Source organism: Terrapene carolina, unplaced genomic scaffold (genome assembly GCF_002925995.2).
Source record: "Terrapene carolina triunguis isolate 2854851 unplaced genomic scaffold, T_m_triunguis-2.0 Scaffold69, whole genome shotgun sequence".
NCBI classification, from domain to species: Eukaryota; Metazoa; Chordata; order Testudines; family Emydidae; genus Terrapene; species Terrapene triunguis.
In genome coordinates, this window is record NW_020664420.1 from 42,222,212 (window position 1) to 42,246,188 (window position 23,977).

Consider the following 23,977-nt stretch of genomic DNA (forward strand, 5'->3'; position numbering starts at 1 on the left):
GACGGTACCTGTTTCCCCTCCCTTGCTTTTTGGTCCTTAGCTACTGTGGCCAGGACAGTTGCGGCTTGTTCTCCTCCCATCACTGAGATGCGAGCATTTGGCCACATATAAAGAAATCTTGGACTGAAAAAATACAACATTAAACAAGCTTAAAACAAAACACAAAGATCAGCTTTTTACCAGAGAATTAAAAATACACTGTTGAGGTGAACAATTCTGTTATTTGTATTGACAGGGTTTATTTTAGAAGTGTAAATTAAGCTAGACCAATACTCCATTGTTTGTAACATCATGTTATAGGGTTTGAAAAATATGCTCCATTGTTTCCAATTTTAAAGGCTCTAGTGTTTCCATTTCTTAAACATTTCTCTTCCATCCCCCCACCCCGAAAACAAACAAGAAAGCACACAAGACAGAACAAATAAACCTGTCACATGACTCTTTACTTTAGTTAACAACTGCAGCTTCAATAGAACCAGAGGCATTGATGCCATCAAAAACACTATTTGAATAGTGTGAACAGAGACTAAAAAACTAACTAACAATTTTTTTGGGTGGATCCTATAAACATTATTCATACGAACAGACCCCCTGCAGCCAATGGGACTTTCACACAAATAAGCACTACTTGTATGAGTAAGGGTTACAGGGCCCAGCCCACTATGTTTGCTGTTGGATGCACAAAAAACAGCAGACATTTTTCCTTTTTTAGCAATGGAGAAATAGTTTTGTTTTGTTTTTTAAAAGTTAGCTATTTATCTTCCTGAGAATTTCCTCCACCACAAAATTTTAAGACTAGTTAAGTTATGAGCCTAACAATCTCCACAAGGTCCTACAGCTATTATTTACTTCTGGTCGCACCCACTGTGTGCAAGATGCTTTCTAAACAAAGGCAGCACAATTTCTGTCAGGGTTAAAATTAATTTTTGGGTAATGGGATTTGAAAGTCATATGAAACCTTTACTTCCTATTATAATCAGGAGTGATACTTACCTATATGCCCTTCCACACATACCATAGTTTCCAGCACCATAGGATCCTCCAATAATTACTGTTATTTTAGGTACACTGGCACAGGCTACAGCAGTTACCATCTTAGCTCCATCCTTTGCTATTCCTCCAGCTTCATAATCTCTACCAACCATGAAACCTAATACATTTTAAGATGAACAAGATCTTTCAGTTGCTAAATACTAGCTATGCATCATTCACTCAAACAAAACCATATTATTATAAATCATTGATGGGAATGGGCCTATATGTTCAGACAGGCTGGTTTCTGACAATTGAGAGATACAGATAATATACACATAGATGCTGCCTCAATGCCTGAACCTGAATGACCAGCAACAAAGCCTATTAGTCAGGTTTACTCACCTGTGATGTTCTGCAAAAACACAATGGGAATATTTCTTTGGCAACATAATTGAATAAAATGAGTTCCCTGCAAACAGAGTAAAGGTAAATTGTTAAGAGATGAATGAGTGAAGCAATATCTACAGTCACTCTGTTTGATGTTATTGTCACTCTGCTTCCAATGGACATTTTGCCATAGGCTTCAAGTGGGAACAAGGCCAGGCCCTGCTTTGTCCCCTTCATCATAGGGGACACACTGGGGGCAGGACCCTCTTCCCACTAAAGTCAATAGCAAAACTTCCACTGACTTCAATGGAAACAGGAGCCTGTGAATAACGTGTAGGTTCAAAGATAAAAGTAACAACTAATACTGTATAATGGAAAATAAACAGATAAAAACCACAGTTATGAGTGAAACCTCATTTTTACATTCCTTCCAGTGAAATCTACCCAAATCCTCAGTGCCTTACCTTTCTTATTCTTCCACACTACTGCAGTATTCGATTTCTCCATCATTTCCATGGAGCACAGAGGAAATTCTGTCTTTTTATTCTCTCTCTTCCTCCCTCTCCTCACTTCCTAACTAAGGGCTATTTTACCTAATGAAGAAATGGCAGCAGATTCCTCTGCAATCAGTTACACTCTGGTAATTGCTGCCATTAGAGGTGGGGTTAATTTAAAGAACAGATGTAGCAAACAGAAGGTAACAAAATTAAGGCTTCAGAGTAGCAGCCGTGTTACTGCATTTAGCCGTATGGAGTGGAAATCCATCAACTTCATAAAATTAAGGCTATGTCTACAGTAGCACTTTTGTCAGTAAAACTTTTGTCAGTCAGGGGTGTGAAAAAAAAAACACACCCCTGATTGACATAAGTGCTGGTGTGAACAGCGCTGTGTCATAGAGCGGTTACACAGGAGACCTTGCAGGAGCGCAACTGCAGCGGTACAACGGTGCTGCTGTAAGGTCTGTACTGCCTAAGGCAACAAGAACAATGCTGCTGTATAGAAAGCCATTAACAGCCTGAGTCACTGCTCCTTGTAGTTCCAGGGAGGCAGGGCAGCCTGAGGAAAGACTCCAGGATAACCTCAGCAGCAAAGGCAGTTTGGGGCTGCACTCAAGAATTTGAGAAACTACGAAACTTTTTCTTAATTTTATTGGCTTTGTCCATTAAATGTTTTGTTTTGCACATTAAACAACTGTGCCTAAACCATCTTTGGCAAACCTACCCACAGTCACGCAGCCTTTGGGAATTTTTCCATCCCTATCTGCCCCACTCTAGCACTTCCAAAGGCCTGGTTGTTGCGGGGTGAGTGATGCAGGGTTCAGGTACAAAAACATTTTATTGTATTATGTTTGGAGGAATCCCATACAACTGATTGAACTTGAATGCTGACTGAAATGCTGACTGACTTGGAGAGCAGGTCAGGAGGCCAAAGAAGCCCCACTAGCTCATTGAGCATGGCCAAGATCAGTGAGGCAAGGCAAAAATGCAGAGTATTTACAAAGCATCAGAATAGTGAGATAGTCCACAAGATTATTTATGCCTGTGAGTCATTGCCAAGGATATTTTAGGCTTCATACTTTCAGCCTATTACATATGGTTAGTTTTATCACATGCGAAGATAAAAAGAGCATGTTTTACATTCTTACATTCTTATGCCTCATGGAGAACATGAAAAAATAATCAACAAGCTGAAATGGCTTTGCCACATTTTTGGGGGGTGAGGGGAAAACCTTAATTCTGTAACACAAAATCTATTCTGTGAGATAACAGTAAACAATAACCTGAAAGGGCACGAAGCAGGTGGTCGTACTGATACTGAAAAATGTAAACTTGACACAAATGAAAGACTTGGCTTTTCAGTCAATATTACATATTGTTCCTTCATTTAAAAACCGTATTTATCCTCTGCTGATAGAGTTTAAATTAATGACCATTCTTTCAGACTATAAACCCCTGAGAGGTGCACCATAGCAACTGGAAAAACCCTGACCTGTTCACAATACTCAAATAACCCCTAGTTGCTAGCAAAGAGGGGAAAACTGATAATACACATAGAAGCACTCAAAAGACTAGTGATCACTTTGGGGAAAAGCCACAGTAGGCAAGGTCTGCCATTTTAAATAGGTCTGTATAGTTTTGGAACTGTTACTAATAGTGTGTGCTTTCTTCATTACATTATCAGGTTATGGCCATTACAGAAGATAAATCACATGTTGTACAGACTAAGCTAAAAATTAGGTCAGGGTCTCATTTATAAAAAAAAAATAGAGCAGAGCAACAGTTCTGCTATAGTTAAGGTTAAGACCAGCTTTCTGGTCGCAGTTTGACTGTTCTAAATGCTCTAATCTGTATAGTTAATCATATTGCCTTGAAATTTGGTGTGCCTCATGGAGAAGCAGGGTACAGACAGTGATCCAAATTTGGGGCCATTTGAACAAGGGGTTCCCAAGATACTGCCCCTAGAGGGAAAAAAAAGGTTTTCTTAAAGTTGACATGTTTTGGCAACATTTTTTGCTCACATACAGAGACCAAACCAGGGCTCAAATCATCACATCAGGATCTCAGATGCTTGAAGGTTACCTCAACAGAGTGCATGGCACCCACCTTCCCTTTGTGGGAAATCAAATTAAAACATTTTTTGAAATAGAGTTTGCTTCTCCAGTTAGGCACTTTAAGGGCTTGTCTTCACGTACAGCACTACAGCTGCACCACTGTGGGGCTTTTGTGAAGATTCTACTGCATCAACAAAAGAACTTCTCTTATCAGCCTAATTAATCCACCTCCCTGAAAGACAGTAGCTATGTCAGTGGGAGAAGCCCTCCAGTTGACATAGTGCTGTCTACATGGGGGGGTTAGGTGGGTATAACTATGTTGCTCAAGGGTGTGGATTTTTCACACCCTTGAGTGGTGTAGTTATACTGACATAGGTCTGTAGTGTAGACCTGGCCTAAGGTTTATGCACCCCATGGATTACACTGAGAATATACAGAGTGAAGTGCTAACTGTCCATAAAACTATCTCTATGTCACAGGACCAGGATGGCTTCAAGGACACATTATGGTTACCAATTCTGAGCAACACTCTAGTCACTGTGAGCTCAAATCCAACCTAGGGCAAAAATCTGGAAAAAAAAAAAAAAAAAAGCAGGCATATTGCTCCAATCTGCCTCTGTCAAAGGGGAATTTTTATTCTGGGGGAAAGTCCCTCTCCCTACCTTGCTATGTGAGCTGGGATCTGAGGGTTCCTCCCCCCTCCCCCCCCCCATGGTCTCTGAGCCCAGCTCTCTGTCCCCATGGGTGCGCCAGGATCAGGGGAAGGGTGTAGCTTCCCTTTCCTGCTCCCCTCCCAGGGCCGGCTCTAGGCACCAGCAAAACAAGCTGGTGCTTGGGGCGGCACATTTTTAGGGGTGGCATGGCCGGCACCAGAATGCCGCCCCTGCCGCCCCTAAAAATGTGCCCCGGCCGCTCTAGCTCACCTCCGCTGCTGCCGCTTGCGCGCCATGGCGCGCGAAACAGCTGATTCGCGCGCCGCTGCTCGCCCTCCCTCCCAGGCTCTCAAACCTGGGAGGGAGGGGGAGATCCCGAGCGGCCATGGCGCGCGAAACAGCTGATTCGCGCGCCGCTGCTCCCCCTCCCTCCCAGGCTTGAGAGCCTGGGAGGGAGGAGGAGATCCCGAGTGGCTGCGGCGTGCGCGCCGCTTCTCCCCCCCTCCCTCCTTCCCTCCCTCCTAGGCTTGAGAGCCTGGGGGGAGGAGGCAGGGCTGGGGATTTGGGGAAGGGGCAGAGTTGAGGCAGGGCCGGGGGTGGGGTAAGAAAAAAACGGGGGGTGGGGGGGCGGCCAAAATTGTTTTTGCTTGGGGCGGCAAAAATCCTATTGCCGGCCCTGTCCCCTCCCCATGGGAGTATGGTTCTGGAGGGCCCTTGCCTCTCCCTATACCTCCCCCAGGTGAGCCAGGATCTGGGGAAGCCCTGCCCTCTGGGTGGGGAGCTTAGAACAGGCATGCTTGGGTCATGCACCAAGAACACACTGCTGAGACTGGCTGAGGAGTGAGGAGTAAGAATGGGTATCAGAAACTCTCCAGCACTTGGTGCAGGAGAGCACTCATGGACATGAAAGGAGCAGTTCACATGTCTCAGAGCTATTGTTTCAGGCTGTACTAATCTAGGTGTTCTCTTTCATCTGAGAACATCTCATTGAGACAAATGGGCCACTGAACACCTCTGAAGCGGCTATGCAGCTGATGGATGCATAGAGGCTCTCCCTTATAGTCTCCTCCTAATTTCATACAATATTATAATGGAGCACCAACTCGGCCCTCACTATTGTTGGGAAGTCCTTCTTGTTAAAAGGATTACTCTTCTTAATGCTCTAAAATACATGTGCTTACACAGATTGTCTTAAAATTTGCTATGCCTCATGGTACTGTAGGGTTAGCAATCCACATGTGGGGTCATTGAGCAAGGTGTTCCCAAAATACAGTCACAAGGGGAAAAAAAACAGTATTTCATTGAGTTCACAGATTCTAGCAACTCTGAAGTTTGAAACGCACCCTGGGCAGAAATCTGAGAATGAACTATGAACAATTGTGAAAAATCTGCCTCTGTCCAGAGGTGTGTGTGTGTGGGAGTGGGTGGTGTGTGTGTGTTGGTATTTTGGTTTGGGGGGGGGAGTTAGAAATGTAATCTGAATACAGCAGAATATTCAACTATTTTTAAAAGAAAACAAAATACACATGTGAATGTTCATGAGGAGGGGAGAGGTGATTAGGGCTTCAAAAAAGGTTTGGGTCTGCAGCAAGGAATGGGGGTATTATGGGATAAGTGGGAATGGGTGGCTGGGCAAGGAAGAGGCTTTAGGGGTCTCAGGTGAAAGGGAAGGGGTAGCACAGGAAGTTGGGGGTTTAGGAATGGGGGGGCTGTTAGCTCTGAATTCTTCCCTTCTGTATGTGCACTGGGATCTGGGAGAGCCCGATCCCTCTGCAGGTGTCTGAGCCCTTCTCCCTGACCACTGTGTGTTCTGGGATCTTGGGGGCCCTACTAACCTTGGGGTGGGGTGTCTCGATGGCCATACATAGCCCGTGAAACTTGAACATTTACCCATGATGCTGCTGTGGATTTTTTTTAAATTGTTATTTTCTCAGGACCAGGGCCGGCTCCAGGCACCAGCGAAGGAAGCAAGTGCCTGGGGCGGCCAATAGAAAGGGGCGGCAGTCAGTCCGTGATTGGGGCGGCACGTCCAGGTCTTCGGCAGCACTTTGGCGGCAGCTCAAGTGCTCCGCTTTAGTCTTCAATGGCAATTCGGCGGCGGGTTCTTCGCTCCGTCTCTTCCTCTTCGGCAGCACTTTGGTGGCAGCTCAACCTGTTTTTTTGTTTGTTTGTTTTTCTTCACTGCTTGGGGCGGCAAAAAAGCTGGAGCCGATCCTGCTCAGGACTTTGCTCATATCATTATGACTGCTCCAATTCACTCCTTCACCATTCAGTACGCTACACCTCACACAGTTAATGCAGCCGGAGTGAATGCAGATAATTCTCAGTAGCTATTGCCAGCTCCAGACGGCAGAATAGAGGTTGCATGGACATTTACCGTAACTCTTTATTTTCCCGGTTTTCAGAAGTCTGAATTGTGCTGAATTTGATGTTCTGGAAGGTCACCGGTTACTGGGCAACCGTAACTCTGTGTTAATTAAGTTTTCTGCCATTTAACAGGAGAATATGAGTTGGACAGGTCTGATGACAGAAGTGGCTGAGAGTTACCACCAAGTTTCATGGGAGGACTCTGAACACTATCATTCCATTGTTCTGAACATGTACTCTATTTGGAGATTGGATTTTGATAAACTACTCTTATAGTGCCAGATACGATGGCATAAATAATAAGGAGAAAGAGAGAAAAAGTACTCCCTTGCTTTCTTGTTGATAGGAAAGCTTTTGCAATACTAATCACCAGAGAATACTGAAGGTATAAAAGGGTAATGAGGTCTTTACAAGCTGCAGAGAGCTGTAGAAAACAAATGTCACTAGAAAATGGTCTTATTTATTGCAATCCTTAAAGTTCAAAGTATTCTCCATTACACGCAGCTCAACTTTGTGCCTTGTTTCATGACACCTATGAGCCAAGCAAAATCTTTTCCCTTCTTCAACTTTTTCCCAAAAGCTCTCTCTTTCCCCCAGTCTTCCTGCACAACTTCCTCACCAGTTCTGTGAGGATTTCACCAAAAGAGACCAGGATATAGGATAACTATTGCCCTTCTTCCCCACAAAACAGAAATTCAGTTTGGCCTTGTTACTGGTTTCTTTAAAGAATCCAGAATCCCATATTTAAGTAAGACAGAACTTGGCCAATAGCCACCTTCTCACCTAAAGAGCCTCTCTGTTCCCTGATCCTTCTGTAAAAGCACTGACATATTCAGAACATTGTATTGGAGTAACACTTTTGTTTTTAAAAAAAGGAGCAAAAATACATTGTACCGAGGTTGTAAAGAAGATATAAGGATGTATATCAGGGATTGACAGCCTTTGGCATGCGCTCCGCCAGGGTAAGCACCCTGGAGGGCCGGGCCGGATTGTTTACCTGCCACATCCACAGGTTCGGCCGATCGCGGCTCCCACTGGCCGCGGTTCGCCGTCCCAGGCCAATGGGGGCTACGGGAAGCGGCGCGGGGCGAGGGATGTGCTGGCCGCCGCTTCCTGCTGCCCCCATCGGCCTGGAGCGGTGAACCGCAGCCAGTGGGAGCCGTGATCGGCCGAGCCTGAGGACGCGGCAGGTAAACAAACCGGCCCGGCCCACCAGGGTGCTTACTCTGGCGGGCTGCGTGCCAAAGATTGCCGATCCCTGATGTACATTATATATTTATTTTATTAGTTAGTTTATTTCAGGAGTTACCAAGAAGTATGAAAAGCAAACCTATTGTAAGCCAACAAATTGGATACCAGAATGAGAAATAAGAGTACACTAGAAATTTTGACTGGGACTAAATTCTTGCCAATCACTAGAAAAATTATGATTTACTGTAACATTTCAATTTTAAAGGGTTAGAATTTCATCTAACAATTACTTTTTAAAGCATTTGTATTGACTTTCCTGTAACAGCTGGAGGTTTTAGAATTTATTACTTCAACTGTGTCATATCCATACAGCTCTGATTGCTCTTCTTGTAACTATACTTTCCTCTTACCATGTCTACCTCTTATCTGAAACAGTTATGGTAACACCATCTTTTATAAAATAAAGTCAATTACTTTCAAAGTCTATCAAGGAATTTTGGTCATTTCATGTTCACATCAGATACCCACACAGACAAGTCCATCAGTTATTACAAAAAAAGACCATTTTTCCTCTTGGAAATTCTGGTTCAATAGTTGAATTCTCAGTAACAATGTTCAATTAAAATTTGAAAAGAGGCTCAATAATATATTAAACTTGCCTTCTTTGCTGACTCAGAGAAGAGAACTCCATTGTTTCCAATAATTCCTACTGGGTAACCAAATAGTCTAGCAAATCCTGAATAGGGAAAAAAGAAAAACAACAAAAAGTTACAAATTTTCAGGTACATTGATTTCACTATAAAAAATGCAGAGCTAATACTATTTCCTTGATGCAATGATGTGTCTCTTGAGGAAAGAATTTTTTTTATTATTAAATAATTTTAAAGCTCAGCACAATGGGTGAGCCAAACAAAATGATCCCACCTGTAAAACTGGGAGAAATATTTACAGAATAATTAAAATATATATATATGTTCTAAATACCTGTGATTAACGTATCCCCATATAAGGCTTTGAATTCATCAAATTTACTTCCATCTACAATTCTAGCAATGACCTTAAGGGGGGGGGAAAAAGAGGAAAATTAGGCTCCCCTCCTTATTTTAGTTTGCACTAAAATTTGTTTAGAAAGACAGGGTGCACTTTGACATTTAACTTGTCATCATGTATTCAAGGGATTTTGAAATAACCATTTCATTTTGATGGCAGGCAAAAGTTAGGCTGGGGGAAAAGAACCCTTTTACCTTATAAGTTATGCTTTACCTCTATTTTCATGAAAAGAGGGTCTCTCTTTTAAAGGAGATTTAAAGCTTGACAACATCAGGTCCCAAACTTTACACACCTTCAAAACTGAATTTTAAGCAAGTTCTTCTGTTTACTCCCACATCAGATAGAAAAACTGGATTTTCCAGGCATATTAACCACAAATGGATACACTCACTATATATTTCAAAGATAGAAAAAGCTACATACATGCATTTGCCAGTCTCTTTAGAGGTACATGCATATGAAGCTTTGCTTATGTTTGGGACCTGTCATACAACAATGGATGATCAGTTTTAAAATTACCAAGATTCGGTTTTGTGACTAATCATATGAGCATAACCAGCAAGACACATGACAAAAGAAATGTCAACTTTAAAGAATAGGAAACTGGAGTATTAAAGTACTTCAGTGTCCCCGTAATGAAAGTGAGACTTCATGTCTCCTGGAAAAGTATTTAAAGGAGGTTTCAAGCCAGGACTCTTAACTACAGACCAAATACTGGTCTTGCAGGCAAAGTTTGAGTAAATAGGCTTTGCACATGGGACCTTATGCAGGAGGGCTTGGAGAGAATGCAGTCCTCCCCAACCCATAAACAGTGTGTAAACTGACTGTGCAGCTGTTACTGAGGCCTTAGGGTCCTCTAAGAGCATGTTGTGATCAGTAGATGTGCAAAGTAGTGCTACATATTGTGGAGCAGCACTCTGCAGGGTGAGACCCCTTTGTGTGGCTGGGAGAGCTGAACTATTTCTGTTATGTTTGAGGCCTCCAGAATCCTTAAATCAGGACAGAATCCTTTGTATTTAGCTCTACAGAATTAGCAAAAAAAGAAAGCTAAAATACTGTATCCGAGCAGTGGCCACGTGGTATAGAAGATCTGCAAACATATTAGTTAACTGTAGTCTTGGCAACCTTTTTAAAATACTTATTAAACTCTAACCTTTGTTAATGCTTTTTTCAACAGAATAACAGAAAAGAGTTACATTTTTAACAATGCATTGACATTTTACCGGGCTTACCAAAACAAGAACATTTAAAACATTAGAAAGCCCAGTACTGTATTCTGAAGACAAATGTTGAGGAATAAACGAAGCATGCCTTCCTGCAAGGAAACTGAGTGTAAAAAGTATTTTGTGTGTATATTTTGCAGCTACATTTTTATCTATACCTCTTTGACATCAAAGTTTCTTTTAAGCTGATCCCCAACTATTCCATATAATTCATCAGCAGGATATAAAGGCTCTTCTGATGGTTCCACTGTCACCTGCAGCAATTTAATAAAGCTATTAAAATGACACAGAAATTATTTCACACCATAATAAGCCAAAACAGCCTAGTGAATTTCCCAACTACCCTGTTCATAGCTACCCTTTCACCACTCATGCTCAAATCACTCTACTCGCTTCCCACCTTGTTTTGTGTCAAGTTCAAGCCCCTTACACTGAAGGGTCTGAACAGCATCAGTCCTCACTTTCTTTCTCTCCCTAACTCCTACTACTGCACCCCTCACCTCTGCCCATACTCCACACTGACGATTCCTCCCACTTTACCAAAACTTTTGCATCTTTCTCTCATTTGCATATCTGTACCCTTGTCCCCAACTAGATACCAGGGTGACTGGCACACTATAAACAGGAAAATATTTTTTCCAGGCCACTACTTATGTTTATATACCCTCTCCTCCTTCAGCCAGTGACTCTATCTCCTCAATCTGACCCTCTGACTTAAGCCAATTCCTCCACTCAGGGGTGAAAGTAACTTAAAGGATTTAACAGTACTCCGGAGTCCTTAGGAGGGGGCGGGGCCTCAACCGGAAGAGGCGGGGCCTTTAAATCCCCAGGCGCTTTAAGTCAGGATTTAAAGAGCCCAGGGCTAGGGCTGTGGTAGCAGCAGCTAGGAGCCCCAGGCCCTTTAAATCACCCCAGAGCTACCAGCTGCAGAGGCGGCTGGGAGCCCTGGGGCTGATTTAAAGGACCCGGGGCTCCAGCTTCCGCAGCGGAGCCCCAGGCACTTTAAATCACCATCGGAGGGGGCTCCCGGCTGCCACTGCTACCCCAGGACCCCAGCCTCTGGCGGAGCTTTAAAAGGCCTGGGGCTCCGCTGCAGTAGCAGCAGCTGGGAGCCCCTGGCCCTTTAAATCACCCCAGAGCCCCGCTGCCGCTACCCCAGGGCTCCGGCAGTGGGGCTCGGGTGGCAATTTAAAGGGCCCCGGAGGGTAGCGGCAGTGGGATCCCCGGGCCCTTTAAATCGCTACCCGAGCCCTGCTGCCGGAGCCCCGGGGTAGCAGCGGCAGCCAGGGGCTTGGGTGGTGATTTAAAGGGCCCACTCCGGCTGCCACTACAGCCCTGGGCCCTTTAAATTGTCCCTGGAGCCCTGCTGCCGGAGCCCTGGGGAGGCGGCGGTGGGGCTCCGGCAGCAAGTTAAAGGGCCCGGGGCGGTAGTGGCTACTGGAGCCCCAGACCCTTTAAATCATCCCCGGAGTCCTACTGCCAGAGCTCTGGGGAGGCGGCGGCGGGGCTCCGGCGGCTATTTTAAGGGCCGGGGCGGTAGCGGCTGCCGCAGTCCCGGACCCTTTAAATAGCCGCCGGAACCCCGCCGCTGCTACTCCAGGGCTCCGGAGACGATTTAAAGGGCCCGGGGCAGTAGCTGCGGCAGGAGCCCCAGGCCCTTTAAATCGCCGCCAGGGGAAGCCTATCCGCCCCGTACGGTGCACCAGCTGTTGCCGGTACACCGCACTGGGGCGTACCGACTTACTTTCACCTCTGCCTCCACTACAAGCCATCCACCCTTTACATCGAACCTACCCCATTATTTTAAAATCAACAAGACACATGATGAACCTGAATTATTAATGATTTGACTACACCCCCTCCCTCTCCACTTCCTTTGTTCTAAAACCCAGATTCAAGGAGGTATTTCAGCATGTACCTGGCTTTAAGCATGAGGAGGTCCCATTGAAGTCAATGGGACTGACTGCTCATACGCTTAAAATTAAGTATGTTGTGGAATTGGGCCTACTTTAATTTAGAGTATATTTCTGAAACAGTTACCCCAAACCCCTGCTTACGCCTGCATGCAGTCCCATCAGTGTCACTGGGACTGAATATAGAAGCACATACTTGCAAGATTAGACCTTTAGACAGACAGCTCTTTGGGACAGGAACTGTGTCTTTTTTCAATGTCAAAAATGTATTTAATGTCAGACATACCAATGTACTATACAAATAATAAGGAAAAACTAGATAAACAGGGTGGGTAAGATAATCTCTCTTATTTTGAGCTACACAGAGCTCTTCTCCAGCTCTGTGTTATTCAAAAGCTTCTCTCACCAACAGAAGTTGGTCCAATAAAAGACATTACCTCACCCAACATGTCTCACTAATATCCTGGGCCCAGCACGGCTATAACACAGCAAAAAAAGGAAAAATTATACATTTTAATTTAGAAAATGCATTATGTTCAAAAAATTCACATATATACTTACATCTACTTTCTTTTGGTAATTTAAACTCCTCACAACTTTCCTAGCTAGATGAAGTGCATGATTGTCATCCAAAGCATAGTGATCAGTTACACCAGACTTTCTGCACAGATGTAAATATATATATAAATATAAATATATATGTAATATACACCACACATACACACAAAAACTAATAAAAATGAGAGTTTTTAAAATATTTTGGCCAAGATTTTAAAAATTAGATGCCTAAAACGAGGCTCCCAAATCCATATTTAGGAACTTAACTTAACATACAGTTTCAATTTTTTTTACTTTTGTAAAGAGACCACAAAGGTGGCAGACATCATATTTGCACTCCTCTTTTCTTATACATTTTTGCACCATCCATGTAGTTCCTTACATGGATTTAAAATACTAAGTGTTTCAATATTTAAAATAAAATCTAGTTTGAGCAGCCCAACACTTATGAGTAAGTGAACAATAAAAAACAATGCATGTTGAAGAATGAAGAACTATTAGGGAAGAAAAATTTCAATACTAAACTTCTAAAATATGAGTTAAAACAGTGAATGAAAATAACTGAAATTATGGGGGAAATTTGACAGTGATTTTAAAATACTATTAATTGCCTTAATAATAACACTTCAATCACCAATAAACTGAAGTACAAGAATAGCTTATTTATTCATTGTATTATAAAGGAATGCTTAAATTTTGCTTTTTTTTTTTTCCATTCTGAGAACATGAAAGTATATAGTTATTTCAATTTTGATGGTATAGACTCTTAAAAAATGTTCCTTTTATCACTGGCCATTTTGATTTAGTGTACAATAAGCTACAGTTGACCATAAAGGAAAGAATCCTAGAAGGTATAAGATGTATGACCTTTTCTATGATTTAATAACCTAATAACATAAAACACAGAATGCACAATAGAAATGTACCTATAATATGCATGTTATTGCAGTTGATATATAATAACAAAAACTTTATTCCAACATATGATAGACTCATTCTATTGTAAGTATGGCAGTGTGGGTGTCATACAAGTTCTTATAATACTACCAATTCCATAATCTCAAAAATGCCAAAATAAAAAATACCAAGTCTTAAATAAAAAACAAATTTTGAATAGCCGATGATAAAGTATTACCAGTAAAATATAACACCATAGAGTCTGGGGATCTGAGGTCAAACATGGTACCTAGAGACTTCCTAGAGTTTCTTTAGTTATTGCACAGGGACACCATTTTCAGTACAATTTCCACTACTATCATTGGATGGGGGCTATGGGCATTAAATGTGTACATTTAAATTACTGGATTGGTAAATTATGGAAGTGGGTTGTCTTCCTCTGAAAAAATGGTTACTCACCTTCTCGTAACTGTTGTTCTTCGAGATGTGTTGTCCATTTCAATCAGGTGTGTGCGCGCACATGTGCATGGTAGCCGGAAGATTTTTCCCATAGCAGCCTCTGTCGGGTCAGCCTGGGTGCCCCCTGGAGTCGCGCCTTCATAGCGCTCAATATAGAGCCCTGTCGACCAGCCACTCCCTCAGTTCCTTCTTGCTGGCTACTCTGACAGAGGGGTAGGATGGTGGGTATTGGAATGGACATGAACAATACATCTCCAAGAACAATAGTTACGAGAAGGCGAGTAACAGTTTTTTCTTCTTCAAGTGCTTGTTCATGTCCATTCCAATTAGGTGACTCACAAGCCCAAGTTCAGGAGGTGGGGTCAGAGCCGTCCACTGACTGGAGCACTGCTCTTCCAAAGTCTGCATCGTGTCTGGCCTGCTGGGTGATCGCATAGTGCGTGGTGAAAGTGTATATGGAGGACCACGTTGCTGCTCTGCAGATTTCCTGGGTGCCAGGAGCGCCGTTGAAGAGTCCTGAGCTCTGGTGGAGTGCGCAGTGATTGGAGGAGCGGGCACCTTCACCAGGTTGTAGCACTCACGGATGCAGGACATGATCCATAATGAGATAAGTTGAGAGGAGACAGGAAGACCTTTCATTCTGTCCACCACTGCAACAAATAACTAGACTGTCTTTCAGAATGGCTTAATTCTCTCGATGTAAAAGGTTAGCGCTCTGCGGACATCTAATGAGTGAAGCTTTTCCCCTGCCGCTGGAGTGTGGCTTAGGTTAGAACAGTGGTTCCCAAACTGGGGTTCATGAACCCCTGGGGGTTCATGAAATGTTACAGGGGGTTCTTGGGAAAAAAATCCCTAATGGCGGACAGAGCTGTCAATAGGGAGCACGGGGCCTGGAGCCCCTGGACTTCCAAGAGCTAACCAGATCAAAGCAAGCCTATCTATCACACTAAGGAGATTTAAACTTCAAGACTCCTTATAAGAAATGGAAAGGGAGGTGGATATTTTTTGCTGTATTTAAAAGTAAATAGGCAGCTAGTCTGCTCCCTGCCATCAGCATCCAATGGATCCCGTGACTCTCGGGGATCCCGTGCAGGAGCAGACACGGACGGTGCCGTGCTTGGTCATGGGGCTGTCGGCACCGAACTTGGTGCCGGTGTCAGCGGCGGCGGTGCCTCTGGTGGCGTTGTCAGTACCGGGGTCGCTGTTGGTACTGCTGGTGGCACTGGAGCCGCTGTCGAGGCCGGTGCTGATGTTGGCGCCGAAGCCATGGCTGGTGCCGAAGCCGGCAATGATGCTGCAGCCAATGGTGTTGACGTCGGTGGCAGTGGTTCAGTGGCTGGTCGCTCAGCCGGTGGGATAAAGATGGCCGAAGCCACCGAAATCGCCACTGAGCGGGACCCTTGGCTTCTTCCCTGGCTCTGGTGAAAGGCCCAGGGAGTCCAGAAGGGCCACTGAGAGGGGTTCTGCCACTGCAGTGGCTACGGCGCCGGGTAAGCCCGTCTGTCCCGCTGCGACCTGGACCTCCTGCTCCTGCTCTTATCAGAACGGTAGGTATCTGACTCCAACCCTGAGGTCTCCGAAAACGAAGACCACGGAGGAGCGTCCAGAGGTGTCGGTGCCGGAGGGTGCCATGGAGGAGGAGAGCGCCGGGACATTATCGCTGGCTTCCCTCTTGATTACACCTGGGGTCGGAGCCACCTCTGTGCTAGGGGGCGAGAACAGCGCTGTGAGATGCAGCAAGTCTTGAGCCGCTTCGAAAGCCTCCGGTGTCAAGGGGAGCGGCAGTTGCTGGCCAGTAGAGTCCGGCGATCGCAATGGGCCCGGACTCAACTGCCTCGCCTGGGCAGGAGTCAATGCGGCCCTGCCCGGGGATCTAGTGCTGTGGCCCAACTGGGGTCTCACAGCCATTCGCTCCTTAGACTTAGCTGTGGGAGAACGCTCTCCCTCTGTCGTCTTCTTCTTCTGTGGCACTGGTGACTGAAACTGGTGCCTGGCCGACTGGCCGTGGGAAGAGCCGTGCCGGTCTCAGGAGTCATCCTTTTTTGGCACCGGTTCCCGGGATGACGGTCCCGGGGCACTCCGCGCCAACGTGCTGTGTGTGGGGTCTCCCGACCCGGGGTTTGAGTGGGGGCGAAGAGCTGCCTCCATTATGAGAACCTTAAGCTGCTGTTCCCCTTCTTTAATAGTTCTGGGAGGGAACTTGCAGCAGATCCTACACCGGTCCTTTTGGTGACCTTACCTTAGGCACCTTAGACAAGAAGTGTGGGGGTCACTCTTTGGCATGCGCTTAGCGCAGACCTCACAGGTTTTGAAATCCGGGGACCACGGCATACTCCAGTTCCGGGGAGTCGGAAGGGGGGGAACCCCCAACTAACTTTAACTACTATACAACGAACTACAGAGAACTATACACAAAAAACAGAGATAAAGGCACTTGCTAAGCAAGGGCTATGGGACATTCCAGCTAACCGTCACTGGCGGTAAGAAGGGACTGAAGGGGTGGCGGGTTGGCAGGGCTCTATATTGAGCACCATGAAGGCATGACTCCAGGGGTGCCCAGGCCGACCCGACAGAGGCTGCTATGGGAAAAATCTTCCGGCTACCGTGCATGCGCAGACACCTGATTGGAATGGACATGAACAAGCACTCGAAGAAGAATTAGTAACTGGTCATTGCTGGACTAGGATACTAAACTAGGTGGACCAACCTGCTACAGAAAATCTTTTGATCAGTTCATTTTTAGCCCCATTAAAAACTAAAGGGGGTGTGTGGAAAATGACAAGCCCCAGGGGGTTTTGTTTGTTTTACCGGCAGTGAAGATCAGCACCTCCAAGATCCTCCGCTGATACCTCCTCACCAGTTGCCGCTTTAACCTATAATATATAAACAGTAGAATCAGGGAAAGAGTTTGCACTTACTTCACATGAATGTTTAGAAAAGTTTAGTAATAAAAAAAGTTCCTCTCCAAATGTTTCTTCACTAATTAGACTCAGTCATGTTTCTGCAATATTTTCCCACTATAGTATTAAAAATGTGCTATGATGATCTTTTTTAAATTACCCAAATTTCATGGAATTCATACCTTCATTATTCAGCATTTACACTTAAGTTCTATAGCCACAAAGCTCTTTCCTATACTAATGTGTGTGGGTATATGTGTTACCTGACCATTATTTTTTAGATTGAAACCATCACCTAATGCATACCTTGTAAAAGTTATTACTCATCAATAGATTATTAGTGTAAACCATTTTTAATCTAGCTACAGGTATTCTGCTCTTTTTCACAAAGCTAATAAGTTAATGTCAAATGGGATGCTCTGCTGTATCCATAAATGTTCAAAGTGAGAACCACAAATGTCAGGCTTGCCCTCAGTTCCTGGAAGATACCAATGCCAAAATTAAATAATTCCTTTTTCAAATGGAATGTCACTAGACAAACCATTTCCCTACTTGCACATGGTACTAGCTTATACATTTTCTAATTCAAAATCTACTCTAATATTCAGTTATTTTCTTGACATACTCTTCTACAAATTTCAAATGTTTAATTTAGTTATTCTATTATTAACCTTAAAACAATCTGAATCCATCTATGCATTATTGAGTCTTGTCTCACACCCACAAAATAATTTAACAAGAAACTTTTTCTAAAAAGAGCACCTTTATAAAAGAAAACTATCTGAATTAAGTGTGATTTTCCTAAAAATAACTAGAAGGTGTGAAGTAACCTATTACATGAGGTGTGAAGTAACCTATTACATGAGGAAGATTGTGGTGACGTTGGGGATGGACATCTGGCTAGTTCATAAAATGTTTGATAGAATATGTAACTGAAGTTTCACTGGCAGCACACCAAGCTCTGACACCTCACTGGACAAAGAGGTAGAGTGTAGGGAAGATACTTTCAGTGAGAATAGGAAGATACCTACCAGCTATGAAACTGAAAAGTGGCTTTATTGGTACACAGACTGAGATTATGACAAGAATCTGTACACTGCCAGATGACTGATAAGAAATCTGTTATGTGATGGATGGATTTCTTACAGTGCAATGTGCAGGCAATTGATGACTTATCTTTCCAAGAAGTGTTGTCCTTGGGCCCCATGGTCAGGCTATCTTGTAAAAACACTAGACTGTCCTTTGCTTCAGCTGACTTTGCTTTGATGTGTGTTCCTTTTAACACCCACCTAAACCTCAAGTGATATATAGACATCATCTGTGAATTTCCTCTGAGATGCTAGGAGGGCGTTAATCACCTTCTTAGAATGCGACACTCTATTTCTTTCCTTTCAGCTTCCCAGCTGATGAGTTAGGCAGCACTGGATTTTGGTTCAGGAAAAATCCCTGTATCACATTTGGGGTGCAATTTAGACCAGTAAGGGGTTGTGTCAGCACCTGCTCTGCAACCTGGGGTGCCTCACAATGCTTTACTGCTATAGCTCTCAACCTGAGCGCCTCACAAACAGCCAAACAGCATGCAGTGTTGCATATAGCTGCAGCCTGCCAGCAACACTGACCTCAGCAGCCTTGGTTACTACCTGCAGGGTGACCCAACATACTCCCAGTCCTGAATTGTCCCCCAAAATGTGTCTTCTGCACTGTCCAGCCCCTTCCTGGACAGTCCTGATATTATAGGTCCATTGCTCCTGTAAGGGAACAATATCCAACAGTTTGCTACTTTAAAGGGAATGACCCACACAATCCAGTTTTGCATTCAAACTGAATTAGTTTGATTAAAGAATAAAACAAGTTTATTTAACTACAAAGAGATACATTTTAAGTGACTACAAGTACAAGGCATTAAAGTCAGAAATGATTACAAGATAAAATGCTTTCTAGTGCTAAAACTTAAACTAGACTTTGTTCAAGATCAAATCCTTACCACATGCTCTCAGCAACAGGGCTGAACAAATTTCAGGGCAGGATCTCTCCCAAAGTCAAATGGCTACTTCCTTTGCCTTCTTAGGTGAGAAAGAAAGAGAGAAAGAGATAGCGAGAGATACCTTGAGGTGGTTTTGCCCCTCACTTTATAGTCCAGGCACCCTTTGAAATGCATTTTCCTGAGGGTTACATCTAAGTAAAGTTCATTCCTGCTCTGAGGTTGGAGTCATGGAGTCTCATGGTGAAAGAGGTTCTATGCTGTTTGCTAAAATATAGATCGATCTGTTACTGTACCCTTTCTTTGTCAAAAAATGGTCACTTGACAGATGACTATCCATCAACTTTGATGACTCCTGACTAGAGCCGTCAGCGTGTCCCTTCTCTCTGAGAAACAGGTTTATCCATTATGGTAACCACATTTCAGTCATAATTTCATCTTATGTTCATAGCTTTACATATAATGTTGCTACAAACATGTCACCATATTACTAACCAGTGAGTTATTACTTTTCAAGTGATACCTCACAAGGCATATTTTGTACAAAGATTATTACAATAATGTTCAGGGTGTGAATACAGGGTGCATTCGTTCACACTTTGTTACACACTGTGTTTTGTGTGTGTCCATAGGCTTCCAACCTGGCCTGTGATGCACAAAGGCTAGATGGTCTCGATTGCATTCCCTCAGTTCTATGTGTGTCTTGCTGAGCCAGCCTGACTTTCCTTCTTTGCACAGACTCCTGAGAGACAGAGTGACAGTATCTGCCCAGAACATGAACAAGGCTAGTACTATAAGCAGTTGTGAATGTTTTCTGTCTTCTTGCAGTTATATACACATCACATTTCTGGAGAATCATCTACTAGAAATAGAGTAGTCAATTTGAGGGTCCATCACATGAGACATTATACTCCATGTCTCCTTCTATTATACCTTCCCAAAGACATATAGGAGTCACAATATGTTCCCCTATATGGGTTCTAGTATCTGTGCTGATGAACGGGCTTCTTTGGATTTGACATCAGATAATGCTAAATATTAAGAATGATTTCACCAAGAGATTCTAGTATTGGATCTGGACCAAGATCTTTATATATTGATTTGCTGTAATTGTGGTCTGAAAGCAAAGCAAGAATTGTGCCAGGTATTGAGACATGAGACCAACTATCCCAGGAATGGAGTTAGATTTTATCTTTTGAGAGATGTGCTAATGTTTGGCAAATCATCTTCTTCTCTTTCTCTTCTTAAACAAAGATGGTCATGGACAACAACTGAGATGCTGGACTTTTATGAAGGCTGTAATTGGTCCCTCCACTTGTTCGTTCAAACCCATGTTTTTGAAGGTTTTTAAGTGATGACTGCTGGGCTCTACATAATGTGACGAGAAGGTTGTCAGATAAGGTTAGACTTTCACTTGAAGGGAGGGATCATATGACATTTGTGAATAAGCCATGTAGAATTTATGAGTCCAGAAAAGGAGTGTTCTGTATTGAAAATACTTTCTGGGCGACTCTCCCCAATCATATTTTCAGTAGCTCTCCAGGAGGCTTATTTTCATGTTCTGAAGTTTTGAGAAGATAATGCCCAATATTTCCACATGGAATATTGACCATCTTATGGACTTGTTGAGAGACCTGAGATCTAAAATGGGCTGCATGACATTGTTTCTCTTTGTACTATATAGAATCTTTAGCCCTTACCAAAATACCAGTCTCTCCACAGAACGTGTTGTATTTTTCGAGTGTAAGAAACTGTGATCATTGCACCCTTCATCTTCTGATGCTACAAAGGTCTTGTTGATAGTATTTGTTTATTTTAACTTACCTTGAGTAAAGGATAAACTTGTCACTGGGAGAATGAGTGAGTTCTATCAAATATCCTTCCCTATCTCAAGCACTCATTTTCTGAGGTCAATCACCCACAGAGGAAGGCGTGCCCTGAAGCTCCCTTCATGGAGTGCAAGATCTGCCAATATTTGGGAAACCCAAAATCCAGAGCGACTTTTAAAGGTGCCTCAGTGACTTTTGTCTCTATCCTCTCCAAAGAGCTTACCAACAAAATATTTGGAAGTATATTGGATGGTAGCCTGCAATTCCAGTTCCCTCAAGTGGACCTATAGTTACCCCCAAGCCATGTCTTTGGAAGTTTTGAATGTACAGAAAGTCAGTCAGGTAAAGCAACAGTCCTGAAAAAGTTGCTAGGAAAATCTTGTTTAAAGGAGATTTTATGGAGTAGGGCTTTTGTTTGTTTGCTTGGAGTGGGGAGATTGGGTGTTAGTGCATGCTCACAATGGCCTCCAGGTGAGCACAGAGCTGCATAGAGACTGCAGTCATTACTCTCATGGCTAAGGCTCCTGTATCCAGCTTTAACCTAATTGCTGATCTTAGTCTCTGTTGCTTTTGCAGGAATACTCCCTTGGCTGATCTGACTATGCCCTTTACTGTTATGAGACAGAAGCAGGTTTAATATTAGGTACAAGTAGATCTTGATAGGGAATTCCCACTCCACCTTAATGACACCCTCATAAACCAGTTGAAGAACTGCACAGATCTTTTTCAGTTTTGCAGGGTTTTGCTGTTATTTCATTTTCTAAAAACATAAGCACCTGTGAAATTAGATTCCCATTTGTGCTTAATTCTAGGAAGCTTAGCTGAGTCTGAAGTATCTCATCGAAAGCCCCAGCTTTACAAAGTTCTCCTCTGTAGAGGATCTAAAGGGCAGAATCTCGCAGGAGAGGTTTTAAAACTTTACGCTGCCCCTTTTGGGGGCAATTTCCTTCACCAGTCCCTGGGCCAAATCCTGAGGGAAGGGGCCCTGTGAGGGGAAGAGCATGTTAACAGGGAGACTGAAAAGAGAGCCTGCAGACAAATATCTTGTACGTCTCCCTATGGAGAATAGTAGCCAGTTTGGCCCAGATCCTCAAAGGTATTGAGGCTCCTAACCTCTATTGATTTTAATAAGTTAGGAGCCTTAATACCTTTGAGGACCTGAGCCTTTATGGTCTTCTATAGGACCCCTGGAGGCTGGAAGGGGAAAGGAGGTAGGTCCATCTCCTAGGGAAGTAGATCTGAATCATTCAGCCCCATGCTCCCTACTGCTGGGTCTGTACTGACTGGGGACCATCCACACAGAGTCACTGGTGACAAATGACTCATCAGTATCAGAAAGGCCCCATCATGGCAGTGGAGGCCTTGCAAGTAAAATGGTTTATGGGAAGGGGGGATGCTTATGACCTTCTCAACCATCTGATCACAGACCTTGCCAGTGCTGGCTGGGGGCAGGAATCTTTTACTCCCGGTTGCTCTGGGAGGACCTTGCCTTCCCCAAAATTCAGGAGGGCTCTGAAAATCAGACACCTGTCTCTATACCACTCTTTCTGGCGTGATCTCAGTAAAAGGACTTTCCCTGTAACCTGCTTGACTCTTGCCATGGACCTTGCTCAGTCTCTGGCTGGGAGCCTGGCTCCCTGCAGCCTGTCATCGACCTCACGCACATGCTGGCTGGGGGTTAGTATCTCTGTGGCCCGCTTGACCACCTCAGCATGTACCTTGCACACGCCAGCTGGGAGCAGGTTTCCCTACAACCCGTTTGCTCTTTGTGAATGGGAGGGGAGGAGAGGTGCTGTCCTTCAAACCCTTCTCAGAAAGCCAAAAGATACACATTTTTAGTTTAGCAGTTTTGAGGAGAAGAACCTCAATGTCAAAGAAGAAACAGAGAGAATTAGTTAAAAGTATTTTACAAATCTTGTCAAAGGTCCACTCCAAAGAGAGACTTATGTCTACACTACGAAATTAGGTCAATTTAATAGAAGTCGATTTTTTAGAAATCGATTTGATACAGTCGATTGTGTCTGTCCCCACTAAGCGCATTAAGTCGGCGGAGTGCGTCCACAGTACCGAGGCTAGCGTCAACTTTCGAAGCGTTGCACTGTGGTAGCTATCCCACAGTTCCCGCAGTCTCCGCCGCCCATTGGAATTCTGGATTGAGCTCCCAATGCCTGATGAGGCAAAAACACTGTCGCGGGTGGTTCTGGGTACATGTCGTCAGGCCTCCCTCCGTGAAAGCAACGGCAAAAAATCGTTTCTCGCCTTTTTCCCTGGGTTACCCGTGCAGGCAACATACCACGGCAAGCATGGAGCCCACTCAGCTCACTGTCACCATACGTCTCCTGGGTGCTGCTGACAGACGCGGTACTGCATTGCTACACAGCAGCAGCTCCTTGCCTTTGCAAATTAGCAAAGACAGTTAGCAGCCGTATTGTACCATCTGCTGCTGTCTCCTGGTTGCTCCTGGCTGACCTCAGTGAGGTCGGTCGGGGGCGCCTGGACAAAAATGGGAATGACTCCAGGTCATTCTCTTCTTTAAGTTTCGCCTAATGGAGATTCAGGCCTGCCTGGAATATCATGCGAGCTGGAGACTTTTGCCTCAGGCTGCTCTCCCAGCTGGCAGCACCGCACGGTCGCACCTACCCCAGCCTACCCCTTGCTCCCATGGCTCATGAAGCCTGGACAGTAGTAAGGAGCAGTTCAACTATAGCTGAGCAAGTGCAGAATGGTGGTAGAATGTGCCTTTGGACATTTAAAAGCTCGCTGGCGCTGTTTGCTGACTAGGCTGTTTGCGATTAGTTGCCTTTGTTGATTTTAATTCCCTGTAAGCCAACCCTGTAAACCATGTCGTCAGTCGCCCCTCCCTCAGTGAGAGCAATGGCTGAGAATCGTTTCGCGCCTTTTTTCCGCGCAGACGCCACACCACGGCAAGCATGGAGCCCGCTCAGATCGCCGTGGCAGTTATGAGCACTGTAAACACCACTCACATTATCCTGCAGTATATGCAGCTCCAGAACCTGCAAAAGGAGGCGAGGAGGCGATGGCA

At 44.3% G+C, this 23,977-nt stretch overlaps 1 protein-coding gene across 1 annotated transcript in view; it reads right to left on the reverse strand.

The window, feature by feature from the left end:
• The window catches only part of MCCC2 (methylcrotonoyl-CoA carboxylase 2), a 77,673-nt gene that overhangs the window by 17,908 nt on the left and 35,788 nt on the right, over positions 1–23,977 (reverse strand). Inside the window, exons 8-15 of the mRNA XM_024219623.3 lie at positions 17,033–17,097; positions 12,872–12,971; positions 10,556–10,651; positions 9,109–9,181; positions 8,784–8,860; positions 1,378–1,444; positions 994–1,150; positions 9–123 (exon numbers count right to left, since the gene is read on the reverse strand). Of these exons, the coding sequence (XP_024075391.1) occupies positions 9–123; positions 994–1,150; positions 1,378–1,444; positions 8,784–8,860; positions 9,109–9,181; positions 10,556–10,651; positions 12,872–12,971; positions 17,033–17,097 (750 nt within the window). The remainder of the gene's footprint in view (positions 1–8; positions 124–993; positions 1,151–1,377; positions 1,445–8,783; positions 8,861–9,108; positions 9,182–10,555; positions 10,652–12,871; positions 12,972–17,032; positions 17,098–23,977) is intronic.